This window comes from Elephantulus edwardii, unplaced genomic scaffold (assembly GCF_000299155.1).
Source record: "Elephantulus edwardii isolate Elephantulus edwardi_28Jun2011 unplaced genomic scaffold, EleEdw1.0 scaffold00056, whole genome shotgun sequence".
In the NCBI taxonomy this organism is placed as follows: domain Eukaryota; kingdom Metazoa; phylum Chordata; class Mammalia; order Macroscelidea; family Macroscelididae; genus Elephantulus; species Elephantulus edwardii.
In genome coordinates this window covers 7,207,250-7,221,860 of record NW_006399806.1, presented here as the reverse complement: position 1 = coordinate 7,221,860, position 14,611 = coordinate 7,207,250, and the positions used below count along the sequence as shown (strand labels likewise).

The following is a 14,611-nucleotide window of genomic DNA, read 5'->3' as shown; positions in this document are numbered from 1 at the left end:
ATAGTAACTGCTACATGGGCTGTTGTGTGTCGGGAAGTGTGAGGATGGCTCAGGATAGAACAGGGTTCAGATCTTTTGTTCATAGTGTCCCTATAGGTTGTACTCGACTCGATGACACCTAACAATAGCAACAACAATACAAAGGTTGTACATTGTAAATAATTCATGCTAGGTAGAAGCAATGAGGGATACCATTAGTCAATAGAGAATTGAAAACAATATTAAGATAAATTAAAATGCGGTATACTTTTGTTTGTTTACTGTTTTTTGCTATCATGAAATTGTAGTTCTAATAAATGTTGGTCATAAGACATTCCTCTTTAAAAAAGTAAAGTTTTGTTGTTCTAAGTTTTAGCCACCTAGTGTTTATGGCCTTACATCTCTAGCTTGTAAGAATTCAATTGTATGCATTTGTTTAGACTGAGAGTAACCTACCAAAGTTGCTGCTACTTTCCTTTCAATTGGACATAGTTTTCAAATGAATAGTTCAATCACTGTGTTCACTATTTAAAATTTTAAAATCCCTAAACACAAACTCTTTGATAGAATGACAGAATTTGACTCAAGTCATTATTTTTGTTTCTATAAATATTAAATATCATCATTTGCTTCAGATATACTTTAATTTATGTGATTTCTGCAAAAGTTTAAAGGATAAATTCGTTTCAATAGTTTATCCATCCTTTGTTGTGTGACATTGGTATGTTTTTGCTTTTTCCCCCAATTCTTTTCTTCTCTGTTAGTTACATCCACAGAATAGTGTTGCATTATTTTTTTCTCTCCCATGGTTAATTTTTCTATGGAATGAATTTCAAGCTCCCTGGTCTTATTATTCACCCCTTGGTGGTGTTGTGTGCCATTGAGTTTCTTGTAAATCATAGTGACCCTATGTACAACAGCTATGAGCCGTGCTCTATTTTGAGTCAACTTCATCGTCTCTGAAACACTTACCTTCATTACCAATGAGTCAATCCATCTCATCCAGGGTCTTCCTCTCTTATGTTTCTCCCTTCACTGTTACAAACATGATGTCGCTCTCCAAGGACTGGTCCTTCCTTGCAACATGCCCAAAGTATGTCAGACCAAGCTTAAAAATGCTTGTCTCTAAGGTCCTCCTTAGAGGTTTCACCCTCTTTGAAGCAGGGGTGGCATCCACTTCCTAAACAACATGCCTCCGGACACTATGAACTTTGATAAATGTCGGTAATTATAGAAGGGCTTGTTCATAAGGTCGCTATGAGTCTTGCTAGACTCAAAGCCAACAACAACAGGACAAACCTGTTTGGTATTTTAGTAGTCCATGGTATAGTCTATACTCTTCTCCAGCACCACAACTCAAAGACATCAATTCTTCTTTGTCATCCTTAGTCACTGTCTAGTTCTCTAAAACAGCAAGCAATTGTGAAGTCTATGGTCTGAATCAGGCACACTTTAGTCTCCAGGCTGACATCATTGCTTTTCAGTACTCTGGAGCAGTCTCTGACAACAGATTATCCCAATTTAATTTGCCTTTTGATTTTCTGGCTACTGGTACCAAGAGTGTTAATTGTACAGCTAAGCAAGCTGAACTTGTTAACAATTTCAGTCTCTTCATTATCTATTATAATGCTGCCAATCGACCCAGTAGTGAGAATTTTTGTTTTCTTGATGTTGAGCTTTAATCCATATTGAAGGCTGCAGACCTTGACCTCTGCAACAAATGCCTCAGGTCCTCCTCAGTTTCGGCAAGCAAGGTTGTGTCATCTACATGGAACTGTCCTTTTCCTGACTTAGTGTCAGGCCTCACGGATGAGCTTTGTTCCAGGCCAAAAGGTCAAAGTCTTGGAGGTGAGAGTTCATCATTCTTTCTTAATCCAGTAAGCCTGATCTCTTTCTCTGTCTTTTTAATTCATCTAATATTAACTTTTTCACTTTCTTTTTCTATAACCTTCTATTGTGCTCTCTTCTAGAGCTATCGACATTGGTGTGTGAAGGCACATGTGGCACTAATTATTGCTGTGTATCTTTGAGTTTCTTCACTGCTTGCAGAGTCTGCTTTCAAGTTTTTTGCAGCTTAAACTACTAAGCTATCCCCCAAAAGGGAATATAGAACATTATTTTTGTGAACTATCTTATGATAATTGACCTTAATATTCTCTGAGATGGTGGTCCTGAGTTTCCAGGACCAGCATCTCCTCTCTCAGGTTGTTTAGTTGTGATTGAGGTGATTTCTTAACATTGTCCAATTTGTTCTAATGTATAGATGGATATGACTACCACACATGCAAATGCATGTTGAGATACCATCTGTCAAAGTTATGTATACTCATTGGTGATGTGGTTAGTTTTGGTTTTTTGTTTATTTGTTTTAAATTTCTTCTTCAGATAAGCTTTTCTTAAACTATATATATATACTGCTTTATTTTCAAAGTTTATATACATTTTTTTTCATACCAGATCTTTCCCATTTGCTTTACCTATCCCTTCCTCCACCAATTAAGTTTATTACCCTATGATTAACCACCCCTGCCACCTGCCCATTCTCATCCCTATGTTCCCATCCTCCTGCACCCCCAAATCCTCATACTCATTCTACAATAATGGTCTTATACAATATTTATTTTTATAGAACTGAGTTAGTTCATCTAGCATAATGCTCTCCATTCCCTCAAAAGTTAGATAATAATTTACAAAATGAGTGCTTCCACATGTTGCTTAGTATTGCATTGTGTGAATTGTATCATAATTTTTTAATCCATTTGATTGTGGTTGGGCACTTGAGCTGTTTACATGTTTTTATGATGATGAATAATGCTGCTATGAAGATTGGTGTACAAGTCTTCATTCGTGCCTCAGTTCTCATTTTTTAGAGTTATGTTCTGAACAATAGACTAACTGGTCATATTGAATTTCTAAGTTAAGCTTTTTAAGTAAATGCCAAACTTCTTTCAAGATTGGTTTTACCATTTTACAATTCACCAACAATGTATAAGAGTCCCTATCTCTCCACATCTTCTCCAAAATTTATTACTTGCTGTCTTGTTAAATTTTGTCCCTGCTACTGGAGTGAGATGGTATCTCATTGCGGTTTTGATTTGTATCTCTATTATTACCAGTGATTTTGAGCATTTTTTCATGTGCCAGCAATCCAAATATTTTCTTCTGTGAAAATGTTTCCATGTCTCTTGTTCATTTTATAATTGTGTTATCAGTCTTTTTCTTGTGGAGGCCCTGTAGGATTACATAAACTTTTTATATGAAACCCTTGTCTGAACTGGTATTTCTGAATGTTTTTCCCCATCAGTAAGTTTTCACTTTGTTATAAAAAGTTTTTGATGCACACAGGGATTTAATCTTCGGAAAGTCATGTTTATCAATTTTATGTTCTCCAGATGGAGCATTCATTTCTGGCTTTATTTGGCTGTCTTTGTATACTATAGACTAGGCCATCTAAGCTTGTTCCCAGTTCGTAATGAACTTTATAGTTTTAGGATTTACTCCCAGGTCTCTGATCCACCTTGAGTTGATTTTTGTGTATGGTGTGAGATGAGAATCCCATTTCAGCTTTCTATAGGTAGCAGTCCATTTTTGCCAACATCATTTGTTGAAGAGGTAGTTATTTCCCCATTTGATATGTTTGATTTCCTTGTTGATTATCAATTGACAATAGGTAGCTGGGTCCATTTCTGGATTCTCAATTCTGTTCCATTGGTCTGTGTGCCTGTCATTGTACCAGTACCATGTTCTTTTGGTTATCACCTCTGTATAGAGGGTTTTGAGGTCTGGGAGTGCTATGCATCCCACTTCATTTTTTATGTTCAGAGGTACTTTGCTTATTTGGAGTCTCTTTCCTTTCCAAATAAACTTGGAAAAATCCCTTTCGATCTCCTTGAAAAATAAATTTGGGATCTATATTGGGATTGACTTCAACATGAATATCGTTTTTGGCAGGATTGTCATTTTCACAATATTGAGTCTCCCTATCTATGAACAGGGAACATTTTCCCATTTCTTTAGGTCTTTTATTATGTCTTGCAGAAATGTTCTGCAGTTTTCTTTTTTATAGGTCTTTTGTGTCTCTAGTTAGGTTGACTCCAAATTATCTCAATTTGTGGTTGGCTATGGTAAATGATATTGCTTTCTGGATTTCTTTTCTGAGCTTTGTTAGCATAGAGGAATCTCACTAATTTTTAGATATTGATCTACTAAGTTGATCTACTATCTTTAACAGTTTTTTAATTGAGTCCTTGGGGTTTTCTGTGTACACTATCATATCATGTACATATAGTGACAGTTTAACCACCTCTTTACCAATCTGGATGCCTTTTATTTCCTTCTCATGTTGTATTGTCCTAGCGAGCACTTCCAGTACAATATTGACTAGATGTGGTGACAATGGGCATCCTTGTCTGGTCCCTGATCACAAGGAAAATGCTTTTAGTTTTTCCCTATTAAGAATTACGTTGAAAAAAAAATAAAAAAAGAAGAATTATGTTGGCTTTTGGTTTTACACATATACTTTTCACTATGTTGAAGAAATTCCCTTCTATTCTAATTTTGCAAAGTGTCTTATTAGAAAGGAGTCTTGGATTTTTTAAAAAATGCCATTTCTACATCAATTGCTACCATCATATGGTTCTCGTTATTTTTAAAATATAGTGAATTACATTATTTTTCTTATGTTGAACTACATATGCATATCTGTTATGAATCCCACTTGGTCATTATGAATTATTTTTTTTAATGTGCTTTTGGATTCTATTAGCTAGGACTTTGTTAAGGATTTTTACATTTATATTCATGAGAGCTATTGGTCTGTAGTTTTCTTTCTTGGCAATTATCTTTGCCTGGTTTGGTATTAAAGTTATGCTTGCTTCATAGAATGACTCTCCTAGTATTCCTTCTTTTTCAATTTTTTGAAATAATTTAAGTAGAATTGATGAGACATCATCTCTGAATGTTTGGTAGAATTCAGTTGTGAAACCATTTGGTCTGGGAATTTTCTTATTGGGAAGTCGTTTTATGACCTGCTCAATTTCTTCATTTGTGGTGGGTCTGTTCAAGTGTTCTATATCTGTCCTTGTCAATCTTGGTAGGGCATGAGTTTCAAGGAATTTGTCCATTTCCTCTAGGATTTTGAATTTATCACAGTATAGTTTTTAATAATATTCCAATATTATAAATTTAATTGTTGAGTTAGAACATTAATTTTCCCCCCTTCCTTTTTCATGTGTGTATGTCTTTTGCTATGAATTTCCCTCAGAGGACTTCCTTAGCTGCATACCAAAGGTTTTGGTATGTCATATTTTCCATTTTCATTTGTTAAATGGAGCTTTTTTTCTTTAATTCTTTATTTGGTTTATAATCCAATTATGTTCTAGCAGAGGGTTATTCAGTTTCCATATATGTGGTTTTGTAATCTTTACCCTTCTATAGTTAATTTCTAGTTTTATGGTGTGTGGTCTGAGATGATATGTTGTACTAGTTCAGTGCTTTTGAATTTGTTGAGGCTTCTTTTGTGTTCTAATATATGATCAGTTCTGGAGAAGGCACTATGGCCACTTGAAAATGAATTGATTTTTAGTTTTAGTTGGGTGCAGTACTCTGAATACATCTACAAGGCTGAGTTGGTTGATTGTATAATTTAGATCTTCTGTATCTTTGTTGAATTTCATTTTAGCTAATCTATCTTTTCGTGGTAATAGTGTGTTGAAGTGTCCTATAAGTATTGTAGCACTGTATATTTCTTACTTCAATTCTGTTAACTGTTGTTTTATGTATGTTGCAGGTCTATCATTTGGTGCATAAATATTGACCAAAGTTATGTCTTCTTGATATTGTCTTTAATCAATATGTAATGCCCTTCCTTTTCTCTTATGGTGGTTTTTATTCTGAAATCTACTTTATCAAAGATTATTATTGCCACTCCTGCTTTTTTGTGGTTGTCGTTTACTTGGTGTGTTTTTACCCCCAGTCTTTGATTTTGAGTCTATTTTTCTCTTCTTTTATAAGATGTGTCTCTTGTAGGCAATATATTGATGTACTTTGTTTTTGTATCCATTCTGCTACTCATTTTCTTTTGATTGGCAATTTTAGTCCCTTCACAATAAGTGTGATTATTGTCAGCTCAGGTTTTATTTTTGCCATTTTGCTGTGTTTCTTTTTCTTTTGTTTCTGATCCATCTACTCTATTTGGTGTCTCCATGTGAAGGACTTCCTTTAAAATTTCTTGTAGTTTTGGTCCTGTTTTCACAAATTCCTTAAGTTCCTTCTTTTATGCAAAGGATCTATTTTCTCCTTAATATTTGATCTAGAGCTTTACTGGGTATAGGATTCTTGTCTGGTGTTTTTTTCTTTCAACGGTATTCTATCCTTACTTCGTAATTTGTAGAACTTGACTTATGATATGTCTTGAGTTTCTCTTTTTGGGTCTAGTATTTTTGATGTTTACTGTGCTTCTTGAATGTGGATTTCCCTGTTCTTCAAAATACCTGGGAAGTTTTCTTATAGTCCTTCTTCCACAATTTTCTCAGTGATTTCCCTGTTATGCCCAAGGTCTTGAATTCCAATCATATGTATGTTTTTCCTTTTGATGTCATCCTACATGATTCTAATATTTTCTCAATGTCTCATTTGTGAATTTTTTCTTTTATTTCTGCTGAGGCTCTTGTCTTCCAGCTCATTGCTTTTCTGTTCCATCTCTTCAGTTCTACTTGTTTGTACTTCCAGCATGTTGGGCACTTCTGCCAATTTGGTCACAATATTCTGGATTGCATTTTCATACATTTCTGTTATTTCCAGTACTGTGTTGTCTGTACCCTCTCTTTCTTGTGATGATTGTTTGAGTTCTTGTACTTCTTTTTCTATACTATGAATTCTTTCTTCCATCTTTTGCATTTCCTCCTATAGCAGTTAATTTTGTTCATCATCAATGTATTTCTTCTGGAATGCTGTCTCTGGGGCATTTGCTCTCTTTATTGTTTATTCCATTGCTGCATCTTTTTCTGTAGCTGTTCAAATAACTTCACACAAACATATTTTTTTCTGGTTTTCTCTATCTGGGATATTCATATTATTTTATTCTTTTTATGATGACTGAGGCTAACTGCTGCCTTCTTGACATTATGTAAGTCTTTTCTTGGTAGATTTTAAGTTGTAACTATATAATGACCCAGAGTACAGCAATGTTTTGTGAAAGACCTATAGATATATTTGTGTTCCCTTCTTGAAATGTTTCAACCAAAGTATCTGAATGACACAAACCAGGAAGCCTGTTATTCCCTTCCAGAGATGGCATCCTTGCCTAACTTGAGCTGTCCTGGTCCCTTCTGCTAGAGCTTAAGGGATCCCATATGGTGTAGCTATACAGATGTGTTTCCCCCAAAGTACCTGTAATATTGGTGCTCCTGGAACCAGATAGCAGGAGGTTCAGCTGGGCAGTCTCCAGGTGGTGGGGCAAAAGGGTCTCTTATTGGCAATGTCAGTGGTCTAGTGTTCTGGGTGGGATTACACTCTAAAACTGCAGCCTCTCAATCTGGTAGGCAGTGGTTCTGGAGTTGGCCCAGGTCTGAGTGAACCTTGTCTGGGATGCAGCCTTTAGTACACACAGGGAAAACAGTGACTGGGAGATGATGCTCCTGGGCCGGCCATGCCACAGTACTTGATGTATTGCAACAGAGCCAAGGTAAGGCCATTGAGCCAGTCTCTTGAGAGGCATAGGTCTAGTGAGAGATCATAGATAATGTTTGTTACTGCACATGCTGAAAATAAGAATGACTGGAAGTATTTGCTGTAGGTCAAGGATCCAGCCTTCCATATGGATTGAAGTTCATCATAAAGAAAACAAAACTTCTTATCCCTGGGCCAATTGATGGCATCATTGACATCTGGGCAGGAGGTTTAGAGTGTTAACAATGTCATCTTGCTTGAATCCAGAGTCATCACTCTCAACACCAGCAGTCATGAAATCAAAAGACAAATGTCTTTTTTTTTTGGTTTGCTTTGTTTCTGGAACAAGTTTTATTTAAAAGAGATAAAATACATTAGATAACATTAAATCTGAATGGGGGAAAGGGAGCCAGTTGTTACTTCACATGGCATTGGTCAGCTTTTGCCATTAAGTTGCACGTTCAGTAGCTAGCCATTATTCATACATTAGTTTGAAATTTGTTCCCTTGTCAAAAGTTTCTCTCAACACAGCATGCAGGCACAATAATTTTGGAAATTTCTACCTAACTTGGGAGGGTCTGGAGTGTATTATGCTAAGTAATCTAACTCAGTTCTATTAAAACAAATACTGTATTTATTGTAGAAACTGAAAGATAATTAGTCAAATGCGTATGTGGTTCCAAGGTAGAGGTGAGTAGGATCACAGGGGTGAGTATTGACTGGTGTGTGTGTGTGTGTGTGTGTGTGTGTGTGTGTGTGTGTGTGTGTTAATCATAAAGTCGCACAATTTGATGGGTAGAGGGAGGGATGTATAAAGGAAATGGGATAGATTTGGTGTGAAAAACAATGTATATCAAGTTTTTAAGCAAATTGGTATAAACGAAAAAAAATATTTAAAAAAAATTTAACTCTAAGGTTGTCCTCACATCCTGGAGTTTTCTGGGACAGAATATGTCTGGTTAGAAAGAATAAAGACCTTGGTGGCAAGCCAGATGTCCCATCACTTCACTCCTAAACTCTGCCCACCTTGCAGGACTGAAGACACCGGTGATCTTTCTTTTGCTACCACAGCTCCCTCTAGTGGTATATCAGCCTTACGCCATCCTCTCAGCTCCATTTAAGGCTGCTCAGGTGGACATTCTCTTGGGGCAGGGAGGCTTAGACATCGCCATCTGTGATCTTGGGCCCTGACTTTGGCTGAAATATCATGTTATTGCTTTATTTCAGGCTGAGCACTGTCAGGCGCTGACTGCATGACCTCTGTTTAATTGAGAGACATCAAGACTAGACAGCATGGCTCTTTTCAGATGATTACATGAAGTAGTTACACTAATCCAAGTTAAAGTGGATCCCAAATTGTTGCATTATAGAAGTTGTGAGGTTTTAAACTTGTGACAAAGGATAGAAGGGAGATTTTGTTCTCATTTCAAAGAAACCCTCACTTAAGCTTCGAAGAGCCACAAGCCCTTAAAAGCCATGAAAAGCTGGTCATCCTTTGCCAGTCCAGTCTCTACAAAGAACTGGCGTGTGTTCTTGTGCCGGTCACCCTGTAGCTGAATTACTTCTCCATATTCTGGATGATCAAGGACAGGACCATTGCAGGGACGGTTCTTCCTGAACACCTTCCCTAGTTTCTTTTTATTGTAATCATCAGCAATTCCTTGGACAGTTGTAATGACCTTCCTACCATTTCTCTGTTGAATTCTTATATGGACATAATCCTCAGTCTGAGCAAGAAACAGGTTATCACTCTTACTTGCTTCAGCACAGGGGTCAAAAGAGTGTAGATTCTCTATAGCAGGTATACTGTATGATTCCTTTTCCTTGGTGAAAATTGTCTATGGAAGGCAGTGACATTGCTAGGCTAAATAATTTTTCTCTTTCCAACTGTTACAGAAATTCGTAGTTGAAATTCAAACTATGAATTTTCATCAGTGACTGCACTATTTTACAGTTCTACCAGTATAGTTTAAGAGTTATAACCTCTCTACACTTTTAGTCCTGTGGTGAAATTATCTCTCAGTATTGTTTTTATCTGCATCTATATGACTAATGATATATGACAGCATTTATTACTTCTTTTTTTATTATTCATCTGTATTTATTCTTTGGTAAAATGTCTTCTGACATCTTCTACACATTTTTAAATTAAATTGTGAAAGATAGCTGGGTAGATTTACTTATGGGTTCTCCATTCTGTTCTCTTGATCTTTGTGTTTGTTATTGTAGAAAAACCTGATGATTTTATTATAATGGTTATATAAATTAAAAAAAACCCCAAACCTGCTGTCTTTGGGTTGATTCCAACTTGTAGTGACACTCCACCAGATTTTAAGCCTGTAATATGTAAATTTTAGTTTTTGATCTTCTGCAAGAAGAAATTTAAGTCCTCCTCGCTTTAAACAAACAAAATTATGTCATCAGCATAATGCAGGTTATTGATGAGTCTCCCACCAATCTTGATGTCATTCTGCTGAGTATCAGGGTCCAGCTTCTTGAATAATTTGCTCAGCATACAGATTGAAAAGGCTTGGAGAGAGAATACAACCTTGAAACACTCTTTCTTAATTTTAAACCATGTAGTGTTTAACACCCTTGGTACTAGCAGTCAGAAAATAAGGAGACACATTACACTGGGAAGGTCTGCAGTTAGGGACCTTTCCAAATTACTGAGGAGTAGTGATGTCAGTTTGAGGACTAAGGTGCATCTGATTCAGACCATAATCTTTCCGATTACTAGCTATGCATCTGAGACCTGGACAATGAATAAGGAAGATAGAAAAAGAATTGACACCTTTGGGCTGTGGTGTTGTAGAAGAGGGCGATCCTATGGTTGGTCAAGAGAATGAACAGATATGCCTTGGAGAAGATGCAGCTTGCGTACTCTTTGGAAGCAGAAATGATGAGGCTTCGACTAACCTATTTTGGACATATTGCTAGGAGATGTTATTCCTTTGAAAGGGACATGATGTTGGGAAGTTTAGAGGGTCAGCAAAGGAGAGGAAGATCCTCAACCAGGTGGATTAACACAATGACTGCAACAATGGTCTCTTGTCTGTCAAGAAGTATGAGAATGGTGCAGGACAGAACAGGGTTCAGATGTTTTTTTCATAGGTTTGCTATGAGTCATACTCGACTTGACAGCACCTAACAACAACAACAACGACAAAAGTGTTTCCTTACTCTGTTTGGGCAACAATTTCCTGGTCTAGGTATAGGTTTCACATGAACACAATTAAGTGCTCTGGTATTCCCATTCTTCTCAGTGTTAGCCATAGCTTGTTATGATCCAAATAGTCAAATGCCTTTGCGTAGTCAATAAACATAAATTTTTCTTGAGTTCTTTACTTTCAACCAGATTCATTTGACATCAGCAATGATGTCCCTGGTACGATGGCCTCTTTTAAATCCTGCTTCTGGCAGTTCCCTATATATGGACTGTTCTAGCTGTTTTTTGAATGATGTTCAGTAGTAGTTTGCTTGCATGTGATATTAATGATATTCTTCTGTCGTTTTCACATTCTGTTCTATCAACATTCTTGGGAATGGGAACAAACATAGATCACTTCCAATGCATTGGCCAGAGTGCTGTCCTTCTAGGATCCTGGCATAGATTGGTGAGCACATTCAGGGCTACATTTGCTAATTGAAAGAAGTCAATTGGTATCCCATCGATCCTTGAGGAATTATTTTTTGCCAATGACTTCAATGAATCTTTCACTCTTTCCTTCATTACTATTGGCTCTTGCTCATGTGATACTCCTAATATTTTTCAGTGTCTGTCCATTCATTTTGGTCCAGTGATTCTATGTATTCCCTCCATCTTCTTTTGATGCTCTCTGGGTCATTCAGTTTATTGGCTATAGCATCTTTCAGTATTGACATTTGGGACTTTAACTTGTTTTTTAGTTTTCTCAACTTAAGAAATACAGAGCAAGTTCTTCTCTTTTTCTTTTCCGGTTCCAGCTCTCTGCACACTCCATTATAATATTTTGCTTGGTATTCTCCAGCTACCCTTTGAAATATTTTTCTCAGCTCTTTTACTATGGCATGTTTTGTCTTCTGGACACGCTAATGCAATTTTTTAAATATCTTTTTACATGCATATTGCTTGCTTTTTTCTTCTCTGTCTTTGTAATGACCTTTTGCTGTCTTTAAGAATGATATCCTAGATATTATCCTGTGACTGCTGTTTCTCTGTTTTTGGTGTTAAATGCCTCAAACTTATTCAGAGACGATTCTAAAATTCACATGGAATAGCTTCAAGATCATATTTTGGTTCTCATATAATTATTTTAAATTTCTTTGTCGTCATTTGAATTTGCACATGAGTAATTGATGATTTCTCCTACAGTCTACCTCTAGCCTAGTTTTGACTGCCAATATTGTGCTTCCCCAACAATTTCTTCCACGGATGTAGTCAATCTGATTCCTGGCCAGCACATAACGTGTAAAGTCACCACTTATGCCTTTTATAAAAGGCATTTACAATGACTAAGTCATTGAAAATACAAAATTTGATCCTTCTTTTCCATCCTTGAAGTACTTGTTGCAGAAGTTCAAAGAATACAACCTTCAATATGGATTGCATCTGAATGTCAAAAAAACAAAGATTTGTACCACTGGACCAATAGGTAACATGGATGGATAAATGACTGAAACTGTCAATAACTTCATCTTTCTTGGATACACAAGAAATACCCTTGGTATCAGCATTTAGGAAATTAGGAGACATATCGGCTATAAAAGTCTGCAGTTAGGGACCTTTGAAAATTATTGAGTAGTAGTGATGTCGGTTTGAAGACTAAGTTGTGTCTGAAACAGGCCATGGTCTTTCTGATCACTTGCTATGCACCTGAGAGCTGGGCAATGAAAAATTATGACAGTAATTGAAGCCTTATAGCCACAGTCTTCGAGAAGAGCAATTAACATCCCATAGACAGCCAAAAGAACAGACAAATATGTCTTGGAGAGGGTGCAGTCAGAGTGCTCTGTGGAGGCAAAGATGATGAGGTTTCACCTCACGTACTTTGGGCATGCTGTTAGAAGGGGCTATTCCTTGAAGAGGAACAAGATGCTCAGAAAGATAGAGGGTCAGCAAAGGAGAGGTGACCTGGTGGATTGAAACAGTGATTGCTACAATGGGCTTTAACATGTCAGTTAGTGTGAAGATGGCACAGGATATGACAAGGCTCAGATATGTTGTTCATAGGGTGGGTAGGATTGTACTTGACTCAACTTCACCTAACAACAATAACAACAAATTTTTATAGGAGGAAGCTATCCACCGTTCTTCCATAGAACAACTGATAGATGGAAAAGGACAACCTTTTAGTTAGCATTTTGATGCATTAGCTACTGCCGCTAGGACTGTTATGGCTACATAGTCTGTAAAGCCTTTTTTTATTTTGTTCTTTTGCGGTTGCCTTTTATTTGTCTGTGTTTTCTATCCTTTCCTTATAAAATTAGTGGCTGACTCTTGCATCTCCTTAAACACTGTTTCTAGAATGTGGATTGAGACTATATCATTTCTACAGATAGCTGTGAATTGGGTTGAATTGACATTTTCATGATTCTAACTCTTCCTATTTATTAGGATGGTAAGTTCTTGTATTTGTGTTGAACCGTTTTGATTTCTTGATGTAGTGTTTTATAAGTGTTTTGGGATGCTCATTTTTGTCAATGTGTTATCCATAATTTGTTATAACCCACATAGTGAAATTCCTTTGCCTAGGCTGGAGACTAAGGTGCACCTGATCCAGGCTATATAGTCTTTACAATTACGTGCTATGTATCAGAGAGTTGGACAGTGACTAGGGATGATAGAAAGAGAATTGATGCCTTTGAGCTGTGGTGCTGGAGAAGAGTGTTGAATATACCATGGACTGCTAGGAGAACAAACAGGTTTGCCCTGTAGAAGGTGAAGCCGGAATGCTCCTTGGAGTCAAGGATTCTGAAGCTTCATCTGACATACTTTGGGAATGTTGCAAGGAGGGACTGGTCCTTGGAGAGGGACATCATGTTTGGGAGAGTGGAGGGACGGTGAAGGAGAGGAAGACCTTCGATGAGATGGATCGATTCTGTGAGTGGAGTGGTGGGAATGAGTATGTTTGAGACGGCAAGTTTGGCACAGGATAGAACGGTGTTTAGGGCTCTTGTGCATAGGGTTGCTATGAGTCACAAGTGACTCGATGCCACATAACAGCAACAACAGGCAATAAATACAAAACCAACCAAACAAACAAAAAGGTCTGTCTCTGTGGTATTCTTGCTTTTAGCCAAGATCTGACATCAGCAATAATAACCCTTGTGTCATGGCCTTTCTTGGAGTTCCTGTAGTTTCATATATACCCATGATTTGTCTGATGCCCTGAATTCCCATAGTTTTATCTACTTTCTTCTGAGTTCTAGACTCAATCTAATGACCTATTATTCAATTTATTGCTATAATTTGAAACCAATTTATTGCTGATACTTCATTGAGTTTCCAAGACTAAATTGCATAGGACTACGTGGCCCATTTTTCTCTCATGGAGCTGCTGGTGAATACAAACCCCCAGTGAAGCATACATTTGAGATAGAAGTGTAACTATCAGGGACCACACCCCCAGCTTTTTAACAGTGTATAGTTTTTTTTTTGTTTTTTTTTGCTAATGAGATTGTTAACAGCTTCAGTTTTGCTTGGATCCATGATCAACACTCTTGGTACTAGCAGACAAGAAGTCAAAAGATGAATTGCATTGGAAAAAAATCTGCTGTCATTCTTATCCCAACCCTGATATCAGTCCCATTTTACAACAGTGGCACCATGCAATATTTGTCCTTTAGCATCTGAGGTATTTCACTCAGCATAAAAACTGGATAAATTGTGTATACTGCACTGAAACAGATGTTGTTGTTGTTGTTATGTGCCGTCGAGTCGTTTCCGACTCATAGCTACCCTATGCACAACAGCCCTAAACCC

At 37.0% G+C, this 14,611-nt stretch overlaps 1 protein-coding gene across 1 annotated transcript in view; it reads right to left on the bottom strand.

Annotated features, from left to right (window-relative positions):
• Positions 1-9,089: 9,089 nt before the first annotated feature.
• MMP10 (matrix metallopeptidase 10 (stromelysin 2)) overlaps positions 9,090-14,611 on the bottom strand; it is a 39,708-nt gene continuing 34,186 nt past the window's right edge. Inside the window, exon 11 of the mRNA XM_006887353.1 lies at positions 9,090-9,406. Within this exon, the coding sequence (XP_006887415.1) occupies positions 9,090-9,406 (317 nt within the window). The remainder of the gene's footprint in view (positions 9,407-14,611) is intronic.